This window comes from Alosa alosa, chromosome 4 (assembly GCF_017589495.1).
Source record: "Alosa alosa isolate M-15738 ecotype Scorff River chromosome 4, AALO_Geno_1.1, whole genome shotgun sequence".
NCBI lineage: Eukaryota > Metazoa > Chordata > Actinopteri > Clupeiformes > Clupeidae > Alosa > Alosa alosa.
In genome coordinates this window covers 18,707,449-18,725,723 of record NC_063192.1, presented here as the reverse complement: position 1 = coordinate 18,725,723, position 18,275 = coordinate 18,707,449, and the positions used below count along the sequence as shown (strand labels likewise).

At 41.1% G+C, this 18,275-nt stretch overlaps 1 protein-coding gene across 2 annotated transcripts in view; it reads left to right on the top strand.

Moving 5' to 3' along the window:
• Positions 1 to 8,863: 8,863 nt before the first annotated feature.
• The window catches only part of oprl1 (opiate receptor-like 1), a 43,860-nt gene continuing 34,448 nt past the window's right edge, over positions 8,864 to 18,275 (top strand). The window contains exons 1-2 of one of the 2 annotated variants that reach the window (XM_048242191.1): positions 8,864 to 9,381; positions 9,823 to 10,029. In XM_048242191.1, the coding sequence (XP_048098148.1) occupies positions 9,827 to 10,029 (203 nt within the window). In that variant the 5' untranslated portion in view covers positions 8,864 to 9,381; positions 9,823 to 9,826. Of the gene's footprint in view, positions 9,382 to 9,819; positions 10,030 to 18,275 lie in introns of both variants that reach the window. The other variant, XM_048242190.1, reaches the window with a different exon arrangement.

Below are 18,275 nucleotides of genomic sequence, written 5' to 3'. Positions count from 1 at the left end.
TACTTATAATGATTTCAGTTAACTATTTTGAGTTCAGTTGATGATTTATGTGTCTTGTAAAGTCATGTTTAAGAGACTTGCAACGAAGCATATTTTCATGTGAACTAGCGTGCTAATTGTCACTTGCTTTACATGTTATTTAGATTGTTGTCCCGAGATCTATTTGCTGAACCCACAATTCCACACTGTCATACTTTGTTCCAGCAATAAAGAAACCTGATCCAAGTGGTTGTCCGTGGTGATGTGTAGAAGCAACAGTAGAATGGAGTGACCCGTCACATAGGCTTAGATTTTGATGCAGTACAGACTAAACCACATGTTCCTTTCTCTGCTTTTACCTCATAGGCCTAATAAAAATTTAGCCTTCACTTAGCAAAGATAATGGCAAACTGTTCTGTCAATGTCTCGTTTCATAACTGGATTGCATTTTTGTCCACTTTTCATCACATTACTATGACCGTTAAATGTAGGCTATACTATTTTGCTTGCTAAAATCAGATTCATCAGGTAAACACAATAAAGAATGGGAACGTAGTTAGATTATGTATTCTAAGTTGTAATTCCTCTGTATGTCCTGTTGGTGACCTCAGTGACAGGTACTGTTAAGACGCTCTTAGCCGGTAACGAGAACTCTGGAGTAGTCGTAGATCTACGAAAGGTTTTCAATGATGCCTTAAGCCACGATGGTTTCGGGAAACAGTCAGCAAATCTTAAGACGCTCAGAAGAGGGACTTTACTTATTTTAGGCTTAAGATGCTTTCGAACTGGCCAGGTATGATAGGATCAGATTCAAAAAAATTTGAAATGATGGATTCCAGTTGCTGCTACTGGAAGCAACTGAATCCATGCATTTCCACTGAATTATTTTTTGGATTTTGATCCCTTATCATACGTTCACACTCGGTATCATGTTTCAACACACGTCAAAATCACAGAATTCTTCTTTAAGAGCAGAATAATATGGCTATGCAATATGAACAAAGTATGAACAACATGTATAGATATGTGCAATGTAGTAGCAGTAACATTATAATAGTAGTATAGATACAGTATATACAGTGTATTAACAGAATATAAAATAAGAAAACAGAATACATGTGGATATTCAGTATGAAAAATAAAGACAGATATGTACAGCTATGTGCAGTGTGGTTGGTAACATTGTAGTGCAGAAACAGTAACATTATAAGTATTAAGAAAAAGTGTATGTGCAAGATGAATAGAATGAAGAGCAGTAGAAAATGGAATGGCTATATGTAAGTGTAATTACACTATGTACATTTGTAAATAAATAGATAGAACACTATAGATGGGATAGGGTAGTGTAAATGTCCGGGGCGGGGTCCGCCTCCTTGTTGTCCCTGTCAAGGTTGCTATGTCGTGGACACCTCAACAGGCACAGGCAGGAGGCATCGGGCAGGTGTGGTTGCTCAGTAGGGTGACAGCCGCAGGACAGAAGCTTCCTCTGAACCTGCTGGTTCGGGTGCAGAGAGACCTGTAACGCCTCCTGGAGGGGAGTGGGGTGAACAGTCTGTGTTTGGGGAAAGAACAGTCTTTGATGATCCTGCGCGCCTTACGCACGCATCACTTGCCCTGGATGGCCTCAATGGAGGGGAGTGAGGAACCAATGAAGCGTTGGGCAGTTTTCACCACCCTCTTCAGTGCTTTTCGATCGTAGGCAGAGCAGTTGCCATACCAAACTGTGACACAGTTGGTGAGGATGGTCTCGATGGTGCAGCGGTAGAAGTTCACCAGGATCTGAGGAGACAGGTGGACTTTCTTTAGTCTCCTCAGAAACTGCACCACGATGTTAGGTGCTGGACCTCCTCCCTGTAGGCTGTCTCATCGTTGTTGCTGATGAGACCAATTACCGTGGTGTCATCTGCAAACTTGACAATGGTGTTAGAGCCATGTACAGGTGTACAGTCGTGGTGAAGAGGGAGTAAAGGAGAGGGCTCAGCACACATCCCTGTGGTACGCCGGTGTTCAGGGTGATGGTTGAGGAGGTGACAATCTTGAGTACTGTAGGTGACAATCTTCCCTCTGGCCAAAAAACAATCCCAATGTCCCAGTGCAATGATGGGGACACTGTGCTCGTCTAGGGCCACGGTTGTCAAACTGGGGTACGCGTACCCTCAGGGGTACGTGGACTGATTTCAGGGGGTACGCAAAAAAAGATTTAAGTCATATGCCTTTTCAAATGTTTTCTCTATCCCACGTTGGTAACTTAACTTCCGCATTTGCACTGCACATTAAAAACGTATTTTCTCTGCATTAACAAAATATTCGAGAGTGGAGACAGAGAGGGTAAAACAGCGTTTCTCAAATGGTGGGTCGCGGAGACATGCCAGGTGGGGTGCGAACTGACCTGAAAAATAGGAGTTTTTTAATTTATTTTTTTATCTGTAGCCTAGGCCCAGGTAGACAATGGACGACTGTGTTATTCATAGCCGTGTCAAGGCAGCATAGTTTTTCCGACCTGAATGAGATTTTGAACGAGGTTGTGAGAGTAGTGAATTTCATCAAGACCCGCCCTTAAAAGCGGGTCTATTTTCGCGACTTTGAGAGGAGATGGGAGCTGACCAAAAGGCTGTACTGCAGCGAGGCAAGGTGAAAAAAGTGCTGTGAGGAAGAGCCTCTTCGCATGTTTGAATCTGCAAGCACGTTCACTAACGAACATTTCTTGACGAAGCTGGCCTATCTTAGCGATATTTTTGGAAAGCTCGATGAGTTAAATCTCCAGTTACAAGGCAAAGACAAGCACCTAGCAGATAAGACCACTGCATTCAACAAGACGATTGTGTGTGAGATTAGGTGCAGATCTATTTAAAATCATTATCATGAGATTTGTATCATATGTTTATGATCCTATTCACTATTCTTGACAAAATTGATACAAATAAATATTAATAAAACAATTAAAAAAAAAACTTGTTAAGAATTGGTGGTGTTGGGGGTACTCCGGAAGATCATAATGTCTCAGGGGGTACATGCCTGTTACAAGTTTGGGAACCACTGGTCTAGGGGATGTTGTCCTTCAGGTGAGATCTTAAACTGAGGTAAAGATCTGTAAAGATCCCATGACACGTATCACAAAGAGTAGGGGGTTTCCCAGTGACTAAAGGCTAAATTCCCAACACAGGGGGGTATTCCATCAACCTCGCTAAAGGCCAAACCTGGCTTATTTCGATAAGGTAAGTTAAGTCTCGCTAATTTTAGTGAGAATTCCGTTCCATTAATGAGGTTAACGTGAATCCCAGCTTGGTAACTATGGGAATTTATGCCACAGAACTAACCTGCTCCGTATCAGGTTAACTTTCAAGCTAAATTAAGCTGTGTTGCAAAAAAAACAATCAGTCGGAAAACGGGTCAAAAAAGATGGTTCCGTCAATCTGTGCTTTCGTCACCTGTAGCCTACAACTTCAAAAATAGAAGTAGGCCTAGAAATGTTTTTTTCCGACAGTGTCACCAAGCATGGATTTACACATTCACTTGCTCCAAAGAATTTATGAAGATTATGCGACTTAAAATGTTTTAACTTCACGTGCGTGTGGTTCTATGGATCTTGCTACTCTACGTCATTTACGCTCTGTGGTGGTGTAACGTGCATCGAGACGACACATCAAAGGAGTTACATTATTGCGTGTCCCACACGAAGTAGGCTATATTAAGGCTTCATTGCTTATCACCTTGATAATGACATTTTTAGTACTCTTTAATGAAAGACATACACTGTTGATAAAGGGTCATGCACATTTGGTAGGCTGTTCATTGACAGTAATATGCTTTGCAGTGGGCTATATTATATCTGATGCAAGCCAAAGGATAATTCTGTAGCCTGTAGGCCTATAGGCAGCTAATAATTAAAACTGCTTCATGTGTCGACGATTGTTCATGAATGTCAAATCAACTGTGTGCTACACAGATTAAATACTAGGCATAAATGACAAATTGAAAGCCATATTGCATTTCAGATAATTATATTTCAAACACTTTGGGACTTATGGGAGAATACTATTATGTTGATACTAATTTATTTTATGACCATCTACACCTAGATAATAATTTGGAGTGAACTCTTTTACAGTAATCTAAGAACGTAGGCTATAGTATAGATAGTTTTGAATATCCATATGCCAAAGTTGTTTTTAGTTTATAGTATTTATTCATTCACTCGTTTTGTTCAAGCATAGACAGTATGACTGTATCAGTGAAGCTAATCAAACTCGCAATTTATTTCAAACCATTAGCATTGTTGTTTTAAATGTAGGCCTATGCTTTCATTATTCTCCAATTTCTGTAGGCAACTATCATTTGTTTTCTCTCGATGTTAAATTTGACTTTCGATGAAAATCCTGTAGATGGCGCTTGCCAAATCGAACAGAAATCGTCTAGTATTGTCTTAATTTTACGACATATATCCTCTTTTCGTCAATCTACTGTTTTGGTCTACTGTTCTACCTCGTGCACGAGCAGAGATGAAGCTGAACTACACCTCGCTTGAATAAACGAGGCCAAGATGCTGCTAACTTGAGTTAATGGAACGGCTTCAGCCCCAAGTGAAAGTCTACGCTAGTTCAAGCCGGGCTATTTCTGTTAAGCGCCGCCTTCATTAGTGAGGTTGATGGAATACCCCCCAGCTCACTCAGTCTGGCTTCCTAATCACCCCACAGTGTAACTGGCTCATTCATTCATTCACTCCACCTCAAACTGCTGTGTGGTGAGCACTCAGACGCATAATGGCTGCTATGCATCATCCAGGTGGGTGCTACAAATTGGTGGTGGATAGTAAGGGTCCCCCATCTCTGTAAAACGCTTTGGGTGCCTGGATCAAGCACTACTGTATATGAATGCAATGTGTTATACATATTTATAAAGACAGGAATTAAACCCTGGTCAACCACCTAATCTAATAGCCAGCAATGATGGCTTTCTAGCTAACAAGGTAGAAAGCGTATTGCACCATTGCATTATTATAAAACACCACCATATGTGAAATAAGCATTTGATATCTAGCCCTAAGCCTATTTGTGATTCTCATTGTCAGCAGATGAAACATATAAAGCAACAATACATAATAAACCTGATATCCCCTGCTGAAAAACACTCCATGATCTTCAAAAATCTACAAAACATTATGCCATGAAAGATTAGAAAATGTTCTCTCTTTCTCTCTCTCTCTCTCTCTCTCTCTCTCTCTCTCTCTCTCTGTGTTTTGAAGACAGAGATATAAAGCTGCGTCAGGCAGATGGGGCGTTGAGGGCCAGCTTGGGTGTTGAGGGCCAGCGTGACTGGGCCTCTGTAGTAATTAGCCATGTCTTCCTTTCTCTCCTCTCACTTGCAGCTGGAGCTCCTTCAGTCTTCTCCAAAGAGCCGCAGCTCCAACAGGTTCTTTGGGCCCCATTGTGCTTAAAGCACACACTTTCCCAACACGTCTTTTTTTTTAAGGAGTGGGGGGGGCTTAGAAAGAAACCCTTTGTAGAGCCAAGTACCTCTGTCTACTCACAGTCATTGCCTGAATATGCTGATCAAGACTATTTGTCCAACAGGCTCTCTAGTTATTTGCTTTTGGTCTTTCCACATCTGTACCTTTAAATACACCATTTCTCTCTCATATTGAGATTCCTTTCTATACTATAGATAATGCATCATCAGGTGTCAATTCTTCAATAAATGTTATCTTCCAGGAAGGAAGCATAGTGAAAATGTGTTGAAGCTCAACATTTTCAACAAATTATGAAATGAGCAACCATTCCAGTTTTACCTTTCTGGTAAAAAATAAGACATTTAGCACTGAATAAGACTTTAAGCACTAATGTTTATTGGTCTCCTGATATTTTCCCATTTCTATTTCTCCCTCTCTCCATATCCTATCAGTGTATCACTGCCCCTCTCCTTTCCTCCATCCCTCCCTCCAATACCTTTGGGACACTTTTGTCCCTTCTATTCTTTCTGTGATCCTGCCGGTCCTCTGTACCAGACTTAATTGCCAGCCTTGCAAATACCCTGCCCTGTCAAAGGCCAGGACATTGCTGTCAATTTCCCAGAGGAGTTTCCCGGGGGAGAACAGCATTCCTGTCACCATTCCCTTGCAAGGCCTTGCCACCCCCCGCCTCACAGCTGTCACGCTGGCATCTCTCTGCTTAACATAGTCATTCTAGAGTGAGGCACTGAGAGTTGATCATTCATGTTCCCAACAAACTGAGCAGCAGAAATATGTGACAGCACAAAGGATTGCATTGAGGTAAGTTCTCACTCAGCCACTGGTGTTATAAATTTGATAATTTTCCCTCCCAGACATTGGGACTGCTACCCACTTCTTTTAAATGCAGGGTGATGATAATGTAGAAAAATGGCGTCTTATGATCATGTCTAAGATGACAGCTGCAAGACATTATATTGCATTATAACAAGAGTTTGACTTCTATGTCTAACCAATGTTGATACTACCCCTGTCAGACTATATTCTAGCCTTGTGCACAGTTTATGGAATGAATATGACTAATGAATAATGCATAATGAATAATGAAAGAAGGATCATTATGGTGATGAAGATAGAAGAGGAGAAGACAGACAAGAAAGACAAATGAAGAACGGGAAGAACTAGGTACCTGTAATAATGAAAGACTTAAGAATAGAAACTTGTTGAAGCACACTATAGTGATGTCATTCAGAGTCAACAAACTAATATAAAATATTAACAAGCAGCATATGTAGCATGAGCTGCAGTGCCCACAAACTGCAGTATGCCTGTAGGGCATCACCGCCTTAGCGGCATTCAGCTTCAGTCGAGCAAATAATCTTTTTTTAAATCATGTAAAATAACCTGCCCTGGACCATCTTCCTATACCATGTCTCACACTCCTTATGGAGCCAAACAGTCCCTGATGTCACTGTAACCAAGGCAGACCAGAGGCAACAAGCTCTGCCCCCCTCTCTCCACACACACACACACACACCTCCACCACCGCCAGAACGTCCTCTAGTGAGCCTGTGCTAGTTCCACGTGCCCATGCTCCTTGTTGCCATGGTAACGGTCGGAGACCGGCCGCACTGTTGACATGGATGCTGTAGGATTCTCTTGAATGCAGACTCCAAAGCACAGACTTTCAGTCCTAATTAAAGGACTATCTATTTTCTCAGCAGTGCAGTAAAAAAATATCCTATAAAATGTGCCCAAGAAAACTTTTACAAATGGAAAGTTCCTTACCTGGTCCAAAGCATGGTGCCTATAATGGTGCAATGTTCAGGGAAAATAAGGGGATAAAAAGGGATTACATGAATGGGTTAAAGATAGTAGACACTTCTAAAACATGACAAATAGCCTGTTCCATAAGCTATATGGCAGAAAATAGCCTTCAGTCACAATATAAAAGAGTAGAGGTTTGGTTGCCTGATTTTTTTTTTTTTAAGAAAATGCACTTGTGAAAGTCGACATGAGATAATTCTACTGTTACAGAGAGAACATGTTGACAGATCCTCTGACAATGGTATCACTCACAAAAAAGTGTGAAAAGTGCCACCAGTTTTTTTGCTGTTAGAAACACTGGTTTCTGCAAATCCTTTATAGCTGATACCTGCTCATAACCAATGAAGAGGGTGTCATTTTTCTTGTGATATACAGGTATGGTCTGAACATGCTTGCTGTTGTAAGACATTGATGTTTTGGCAATTACCTTTTTCTCCCCACTCATGAACAGTTAGCATCATATGTTAACAGGCTGCATACCAGTAAATGCATACATATGAACATATGTAACATTCTTGACTCAACATTAATAAAGTATGAACTAAACCTCACTGAATGTAGAAACCTAAATATTTAAAGTCTATCTGGGCTATGACATTTGTACGATGTGTTTACACGCAATCATGAGCATAGATAAATAACGTATTTAGCCTATACAGCTCTGGTAAAAATTAAGAGGCCACTGCACATTTTACTGATGTCATCCTACGGTTGCTGAGTGACATTCGAATGAGTTGCCGGTCATATTCAATGTAGAGACCACTGCAAAACATTACTAGCCAACTACTACTTATTTTCGATCTGGTTTGATTTTATTTTTTTCATGGCGCAGTCATAGGCGAAGCCCAAGTAAAAGTCAAACAAAAACCTTAGTTTCAAGACCTTGGACAACGACAGAACAGTTCCATGTCAATTATGTTGTAGGTTGTGTTTTATACATGGGTTTAGCTCACACTATCTTATAAGTCTTTATTAGCACATTGCTCACAAACATGTAAATATTATGGCGTGGTCGTGTGCTCTATGGAAAATCTGGTTTTAGATTTGAGTGTATTTAAGTAGACTATAGCCTATTATTTGTCATTAGCCGTTCTGACTACAGTATATCGATGTGATTTATGACCTGCGTTCTTATGTCTTAGCACTAGCACCCCCTGTAGCCATTAGGATGACTTAAAGTCACGGAGAATCCATCACGAATGAAAGAATATGGAGAAGTCGAGATGTGGAATATTATTCAGCCGTTATTCATTCTAGAAATCCAAGTTTTTGCAAGTGTGTTTAGTTGCTTTGGTGATCCTTGATGTAAAGTTTTGTGCAAACATCTAAGACCGATTAACTTTCTAAGTAAACAAATAATTTGTTCTCTAGTGATGCGTTCAGGCATACTGAAATCTCGCCTGTACACTAAGCCCAAAGAGCAAGTCAGTGCACTAGAACAAATTAAACCTTTTATTTTCCAAGAAATATAAACAATCCCCCAGGATCCTACAAGCCCACAGGCGCAGTCGGGGTTGTCTGAACCTGTGGAGCTGTACAACAACGAATATAATATGTTTACTTTCATAGCCTTTTTGCAAATACCCTAGTAGTCTATATCGCGATAAGTTTCTTCCTATGCAGCTCCAAGGGAATTGAGAGGATAGATAGAAACGTGTTTTAGCTAGGCCGATGCAATCTGTCCAGCTGCGCGGGACTCGTGCGTAATGAGCTTAGGGAAAGCGCGTGCGGAGAAAACAGTGCGAGCGTGGAGAGGGGGCACGAGGGAGTCGAACCTAGCGGAGAGCAGGCACCACTGTAGTTTGACGAGCAAACCTATTCCAGGGAACTAAAACAACCAGCAAGCCTTCAAACACACCTCCCCCTCCCTTTGAACTCTCTCTCTCTCTCTCTCTCTCCGACTCACAGAAAAAAAATGTTTCTCTCTTCCCTGAAATCTACAGTAATCTGAATAGCTCGCGACTATGGAAAAGACAACACCGCAGAAAGACTGAGACGTAAACAGGGTACTTGTACTATTTAAACTAAACATATATTTCAAGAAAATACCCCCCGAGTTCCATTCGGGAAGCTTGAGGGTACGTCCTCTCGAATAAGGATCGCACGGACCTCGGTTCCCTTCGGTATCAACGGTATGTGAACACTAACCTTCAATTCCCGCTGCATGTACTTTTTGCATTTTTACATTGTTCCTTCAACTAGGCTAGCCTTTTTTCGTTCTTGTTAGCTATTAGCAGTACAACATGGAATGTAGTGAAAGCAATAAGATACACGCAGACGTTGGCAGGAGATTACCTCGTATGAAACCATTATCTCCATCAGTGTGTAACTGTTGCTTGTAAAAAAAACTGTGTGGATGCGTAGTATATCTGTAATAGCTGCTCGCCCATGGATTTTAAGAGTCTAAATCTCCTTGACCATTTTAATGTGGCGCTGTATAGCCCGTTGCTTTATACATAATGGCATCTCCTATATCAAAAGTTCAGGCATCTTGCATGGTGAGTGTTGTGTTTACATTTTGTCCTACACTCGCTTTCTCTTTCCTCTCCCCCTCTCTCCTCACACAAAAGTAGGCTGATGGAGTTTCTAAACGAATCGGGCTTCGTCGACTTCAGACACCTGCAACTGTACAACGACTCGCTGTTTCAGAACCACTCTGCTAACGACACAGAGGAGAATTTCCTCCCCAGCGGCTTGAAGATCACCATCGTGATGGTGTACATGATTGTCTGCGTGGTGGGGCTGGTGGGGAACTGTCTGGTCATGTACGTGATTGTCAGGTAAGGTTGTTCAAAACCAATACACAGTCACATGGATAATGTGTTTGTGTGTGTCACCTATGTATTCATGTCGCTCCTACCTGGGGCAGTTTCCCAATAGTGGGTGGAGAGGAGATTGTAAAGGCAATAGAGGGGAATTCTGGGAACTGGGAATCGCCACAATGGCTGTGCTTTCAGCACTTGAAACATCTGCTATAGACTGTATCCTTCAGAGAAGTCTTGATGACTCTGATTGTCTGGCACATTCAAGCCAGCCACTCTGGCAAGGTCAAGCTAGCCAAGTGAAGACATACAGTAATTCTTAGAAGAGAGAGGGGCTTCCATGGCACATACACATGCTTTGTGCTCATCTGGGGTCTTGTACTGAGCAGTCCAGAGCAACTGTCTGAAACATGTCAGGCTGTGATTTACAAACTTCATTGAGTTCTGACAATGCTGGTGTGCTGAGTGTAATTGAGTGAAAAGACAAAAGAGTAAAGGAGTGTGCCTCCAAGGTAATCATAGGGACTTTGGTTATCATGGAGTTTTTTCATAAACAAAAAAATGTCCAATGATTGTGATATGTAAATATTATTTTTTCTTCATTTTGACACCATTGTTTAGCGTTGACAACCTTTGTTTTGACCATGTAAACTTTAGTGTGTTTGTGTGTCTTTAATGTGTGTGTCGCATAACCCTCCACTCCGCACACAAACAACATATCTATGTGTTACATGTATAAACCCCCCCCCCACCCCTCTCTGTGTCATTCAACTGATCTTCATCCCCTAGAATCCCCAAAAGTTGGCTTGTTTTCAAGGCACAGATTTGATCAAATTAAGCCCATGTACCCCACCCCATCGTCACCAGCAGGACCCCCTGCACATTTCTGATCAGGTCACACCTGTTGCCCCTCTCGCCCTCCTTCATTAACCTTATTTGGTATAAAGTTTGTGGATCCTCCATCTGGCCATCTCCTTTTGTGTGTGTGTGTGTGTGTGTGTGTGTGTGCGTGTGTGTGTGTGTGTGTGTGTGTGTGTGTGTGTGTGTGTGTGTGTGTGTGTGTGTGTGTTTTCGCGTATGTGTGTGTACTCGTATGTGAGAGAGAAAGTTGTCCAGCAGTAATGACTCGGTAGCATGTGCTGAAGCGGCCTTTGATGTGGAAGTGATGATGAGTGTGTGGCTCACTCCTGACCTATTCGAAGTAAGGTCAGCCGCCCGCTTCTGCGAGTGGTGTGTTTATAATCCAGTGGTCAGTTTGTGAACTTGGCTTTGATAGCGTCAGAATATCGTTCTTAATCTCACTGTAAATATTGTGGTATTCTGATATTATTGCCGTACGCTAATATCACTGTAACTGTAGAATATTGCAGCTACAAGGCTTCTCTCCACCTGCAAGTGCAGTTATACAGTATGTTCACAGCTCAAACACTGTGATTGGGTGATACTGCTTGTGCAGATGAAAGACATATCAGCAACAGCAATACAAGAATATCCACGACTGTGTAATAGTAAGGCTGGCCTGTAGGATAGGTTAGGCTAGTCGTTGCTATGTTTTGGGATATCTCTTGAAACACAAATATGCAATAAATAAGTCCAGTGCCGCGAATGTAAACAAAGTGGTTGGGCAATATTGACATTGAAGTTATTGTTGATCAGAGTTATTGTGTTGATATATACATGTATTACGATGGGTTGATAACATAATTATTGTGACACACCTACTACATTTTGGGTGGGATTTTGGGTGGATGGATGAATCTTGTTTATGTACTTCAACACTATTCTGCTAAATGTAAAGCTCACTATGGTATATGCAAGGTATATGCTCTATAGTTCTCCCTACTCTATATTATTTTTAAAATGTAGGCTTTTATTCCAGGATATGACCATGTGAAGAGGACAGTTGTCTCAGCCTGGACTAGTTTTGGTTTCAACTGGGAATTTCCATTCTAGATGCTGGTTAGATTTATATCTGTGACATTAAGCTAATGTTTTTTCATCTTCATGATCAAAAGATCATCTAAAAGAGGTATTACTCCAGTTCCCTGAAGCATGAGAAAGTACTTGAGCCCGTCTTCATCTCAGCTATAAAAATAAATGATAAAATTAGTTTTTTATCATCCCAATAGGGTTATTCGTCCTTAATAGACCTCCAAATAGCCATAAACCATCCATAGTCAGCCACTGTTTTTCTTTACAGGCCTGCTCCATCTCTGTAAAAGTATATTAGAAAACATATGGGCAAGTCGGCTGAGTGAAATGGGAAATGGCTGCAAGCCCTTCACTTTTTCACTATACTGTAGCTGGTCTATTTCCATCTGATCAATGCTATGGCTTAATGAATGCGCCGGCCTCCAGCCCCATCTAAAAGGAGGGCTTCAGTCTGACAGTATGGAGCATAAATATTGTACTGCATTTTGGTCTCATGCCACTGTTGCTGTCAAGATGTTGCTGCCTTCCAACCAAGGGAGGGTTCTTAGATTGAGCTTAGGAAGAAAGATACTACACAGGGAATGATCATACCTTGCATAAGCAGAGCCATGTCATATGTTATGTGTGTGTGTGTGTGTGTGGGGGGTCGTTTGAGTGTGTTTGACAGTGTGTTTGTTTACACAATGGCATCTGGTAGTTGCAGGCAATACTTATGAATCTGCCAGGGATGATGCCTGAGTGATGTTGCTCAAGCTGAGGAGAAAGCACACTGTTGGCTCCTGAGCTGACTCTTATCATGGATTGACATTACGTGCAGCCTACAGCAGTTAGTGCACTAACTGCCTTTTGCACTGATCTGCACTTCTATATAGCCTCCAAGTCAGTGGGGTAATTTGTGCTCTTGTAGCGATAATCTTGAGTAATATGGGTCCTGAGAGAGAGGGGGAGGGAGAGAGAGAGAGCCACAGGTTTGTTACATGTGCAATATCAGCACTAAAATACATGATTACATTGAAGTCTCTATTAGGAAAATCTCAGTGTCAAACCTACTGTAACTGTCCAGAAGCTTCTCTATTTCATGCTCTACACTTTAGATTTACCTTTAGGTGGAATTTTAATATGGTGTGAATTTTATTTCGTTGTGATAGCATGTGATGAAGAAATATTTTAATGTTAACCCAAAGCCAATATCAACTAAAGCAGTCAGCCAACTGCAGACCCTCGCATCAGTAAAATATTAACCAGAGTGGAACTGAATTTTAATGAAACTGACTTTCAGTATCTGAGCCAGATCCTTATTATCATGTCGAGAGGACAGAGAAATTGAGACCCTCTGCCTGTTGTAGTTTGTAGTTCTTTGGACCAGTGCTTTTAAAGTTGTGTGAGCGGACACGCAGACAGAAGGACAGACGGACCCCATTACGATGCCCTCTTTCCCCTACTATCTCCTCATCTTACCCCCTATCTACCCCCTATCTCCTCATCTTACAGCCGGGGTACAATTGAAGCACTCCCGTTTGCTGAGCATAAAAATAGTTTTTTTTTAAAGGCTGGTCCAAATTGTATTCTAAAAATGTTCTGCTATTTTCTCTGATTTAGCCAGTTCCATTGATTATAGTGGAAGCTAATTGGTGCAGCAGACACTGTGCGAATGGAACACTTCAGTTACGTGCCTGGCGTTGCCTCCCTGTTAGACCTATTTAAGAATAATCAGATGTCTGATGTTATTTATGCAGGTTTGGAATAGATGCCTAAAATAGGCATGAAAATAATTAGCTAATTCTTAGTCAATTATCTCACTCTGCAATATGAGTTAATGACTTCAGGCATGCAATATTGGAATGGGCTACAGGGGTGTTACATTAATGGCTTTAGCTGTTGGCTGTGAGTTATAAGTTCATTTTACAAACTTGGAAATTGTGTTTCATTGGAAGGAAACCAATAAAATAGAGGACTCATGGGGGACAGGCAGGAGCCTGAAGTGGAGGGTGATAATTTTGAAAAAAAAAAAAAAAAGGTTCCTAGTGAGATCAACAAATCAGTCTCTCTCTCTCTCTCTCTCTCTCTCTCTCTCTCTCTCTCTCTCTCTCTTTCTCTTTTTTTTCTCTCCCAAACCCTCAAGATGTTCTTTCTATGTTTTCATTTCATGTTACTTCCTCGCAGCCAACAGAGACAGAAACAGAGCATTTGCTCAGGATTTGTCAGATCATTGAGTTTTTATTGGGGTTGTTCTCTGCTCTTCTTTGTTTCAATCACACAAGACCTGGAGCTGGAAAGGTGCTCTAGAATCGAGGCCTTCCATTATCTGCCTCTGCATTTATCAACTTAGGTGAGAATCCCCAGGGATTTTGGAGTTGTCATAGCCCACTGACTTCTCGCTGTGATTCGATGTCTTTGGTATTAGGGTGATACTCTCTCCATCATTTTTCCAAAACAAGAGTCATCGACAAGCTGTCCCTTGAGTGAGCCATATCTGTCAGATGACGTATGTTGCTAGGAACCTTTTTGTTGTATTATTGTGGACTCTGTGCCTCTCTGGGTCCTTCATCCTCCTGCTGCTGCTTTCTCTGATAGCCATCATTTAGTTTTCATTGTTTCCAGTCATCAGATCATATCGTGGTCAACTATAGGAAATTGAATGAACTTGGTTTGATGCCTATTCGGTTTTGTTCGTTGTGTCCTGCAGTGTTTTAAGTGCACTTTTCATGATTGTTGCTGCTGTTGGTTCAATAAGAGTTTTCTACAATAACACATGTATGAGTACTCTGGTCAGGTTAGCATTTCTGTCATCTTCTCTTTTTACAGTTGTTTGAGGCTGTACTCACAACATGTTTTTTTTTTAACTCCACCAGTTACTGAAGCAAAGATTTGACCAGATGTGGCTTTGGTCTAGGAAACGCATTACCTCCAAACCTTCAAATTATTTGTAAGGGATAAGAAATAGTTAGATTCAAGAAGTGATATACCCAAATTAAAATATATATATTGGCCTGTTTTCACCTAATACTGTATTTGCTCATAGTGCACCTTGTATGATTTTAACAGTATGACCCCATTCTTATCAAACTTGCATATTTTTCAAATCTGTGTTGTTTCATAAGACTATTTTTGTCCTCTGTCCTTGTGGAGGTTTTTGGGGTTGGTATTGTTCCAAAGAAGAATTGGGTTCACAATACCACAATAGCCATAGTCAGCCATTCAAGTACCAGAGAGGCTTCTTTTCAAGTCATTATCAGGTCAGTTCTTAAAAGATGAACCTTTGCAACTACCAATGTGTTTTTTTATCCTCTGCAGACAGAAACAATATGGTTTAAATGTGTTTTACATTCATCACAGGACTCTTTTGGAGCTCTCTCTTTTTGATTTGATCCTCGGCGTGGTGCCTAAGGAGTTAAGAATGGAATCGCTGTGGTGCAAGTCGTTTGTGCTAATGACGCCTCAGATGGCGATTTATGGGGGAGGACAAATTTATTTCACTGAGGGTAATTTCCCCAAGCTCAAGCTCAATGTGCAGCCATTCTATATTTTCCGCTTTCTTTTATGAGACTTAATTTTCTCCAGCAGATCAGCATCCAAGTGCAGTTTTGTGCAGTGGTGGTAGGGTACTGGTGTTTGTGTGTAGGTCAATATGTTTATGTGTGCCTGTGTGTGTGTGTCGGGGGGGTGTACTGACTGTAGCTCACTGGCTGACAATGCACTTTATTTACCATAAGTGCCCCTGCAGTCAAACACAGACCCTGTAGTGTTCTTGGCTTTCAGCGAACAGTTCTGCTCTGGCTGGCATCCTCCCAAAACCTGTATGAAAATACTACAGAAAGCTGCAGACACTGCACTCAGATTTGTAAATCATTCATCATTCACGGATATGAGCGATAGGAAGCATAATAATAATCTCCCTGTCTTCCTTCTGGGAGACTTACCTGAAGTAGAGGTTTTACAGAGGTTTTCCTTTGAAAATAAGCCTTGTTTGAGTCTGGTGCAGACTGTTATAGGGTGACTTGCCACGTGATGTTAGCACCAGGCTCAGCTGTAACCAACCTCTATGCCTCTTCGAGAACCACTTCTGTATTACTGTAAATGCAGAACTCTGCTTTGTCCCCCACCAACAGTACAGTTGCTGCTATGATAATGAGGATTCATGAAACCGCCATGCACAGAGAACGAGGGCAAATATGCAAATATCATCTGCTGCTCACAGATGTTTATCTAATATTTTCCACATTCAAATCCAGGAAAATATGATCTGTCCAGCAGTACGCTTACAGGGGCATTTAAAGATTGCATTTAAAGATGTGTTTGCAACAACACTGAAACAAGTAAAAGTTTAGCACCATTTAAGCTTCACTGCTGGTTATGCCTCTGGAAGTTGTAAAAGTTCAAAAGTTCGGAAACGGAATCTGTCAGTGGGATCCTTTCCAAATGGACCTAAACAGACCTCTAGAGCAAATTCAAATTTAACAGGTTTGTTTGGGTTCAACCAGGCTAGGAAACAGTGTCACTTTAAAGAAATTAATGTACTTAGAACTTCCTGGCCTGTGCACTGACCCCTATGCTTGTGTATAGTGTTGCGTTGCATGGTATGATATTAGCTAAATGTTTTGCCCAGTTCATTAAATTAGCATTCGTTTGTGCATCTCGGTATTAACACATTGCATTGCACGTTGTGTGTTGTACAAATAAAAGCCTGTAAGGTCTAAGACGACAGCCATTTACAAGTGTGTCTTTTACGCTCTTTAGCTGTTCTTTTAATGTTGATCACGAATCAATATAGACATTCAAATGACTTTCCTTCTAACAAAAAGCTTGTGGCATTTCCAAAAGCACTGAGTTCATATGGTTCATAAAGCTGATTGGTAATATCTCTCAATGACCCCAAACTGATTATGGGCCACGACTGCAATAAGTCAGCCTAACATTAACACAAACAATGCATCAGCATAATATGCATGGCTTTCCTAGTAAGAAGGCCATCTAGACAACTAGAGTGCATTTAAAATTAAATCCTCACTCAGAGGTCCATATTTATTTTTTAGAATAAATTCTGAGAGAGATGCATATTCCTTTGTTTATGAAAGCATAGTGATTTTCCAATCCCCTAAAAACATGTACAATAAAGCACTGACACTGATATTTGACTGTAGACAGTATATAGTGTCTGTATGTATATTGCACAATGTGTAGAATGTACATATGGATATTGGATAAGAGTCTGTAGGTGTTCACATTCATCATCTTTTCAGCATATGCCTATATTGACTCATTGTAGCTTTGGGTAAGTTTATCTCCTAAAGGATGCTTTCCACTCAGGTTCTTTTTTTCAAAGATGTGGTTCTTCCACAAAGTTATCTGATTTTAATGAAGGTGCATTAGGGCTGTGTGTTCTTTTGACAACAAGAATGAATGTACTGTACACGCAAGCGCTTTTAAATTGACTTTATTCTTTCCTTTGGTCCATTCACTAATGCATGGCTCTGATAATGTGGCTGTATTGGATGGTAATTGATCACGTGCATCATCATCCAAACTAAGCACTTTGTTTATTCTAAAGAGAGTTGGAACATGTTGTATGGAAAATATAATGCATGGAAGAAGAATGTATGTTGCCATTGAAAACCTCTTGAGCCTCAACCTGTGACAGATCCCCATGTAAACATTTACGGCAGTGTGTTTGTGTGTGCCATGCTTCACCTTAACAGCACCCTCCACTTTGTTTAGTTTGATTGATATAATGGAGAGGGGGGTCCGGTGGGGCTGGCAGTGTTATTGCCTGAAATGGAAAGCAGGCAAGTCTACCCAGCCCGCCGTCTAGTCTGATCACCGTGTGCCACGCCACCGACATGTACAGCACATTCCCTGAGCGCCGCGGTGTGTTTGGAATCCTTTACACCCAATTACCCCGAGCACAGTGTTTCACAATTGCTGTCGAGAGAGATTGATTTCCCCGGAACAGACAAAATGTTGTATATATATTTAGTCTGCGACATGGCACCCGCATCTTCTGTTGAAGCTCTCGGAACATCAAGTGCAACTCTAAGAGTCATGGAGAGACGTAAGTGTCTCTATAGAATTGTAGAAGTCTGTGGTTATAATTATGTCACCAGAGTTCTGCAGTCATAGTGGGTTGTCAGTACCTTTGTTTGGTCGAGTCTTCAGAGCTTTTCATCCTTGTGTCATTTTCTCTACATCATACTTGTCATTTCCATTCTTTCTTTACAGAGACAGTGCCGTACTAAAGAACAATGGTTTGGCCTTTACAGATGGAATTCATCCATCAGAGCTCTGACCATTACTCTTGAAGCTGTTGGGTATATCCATGAAATGCACGTTTTGGC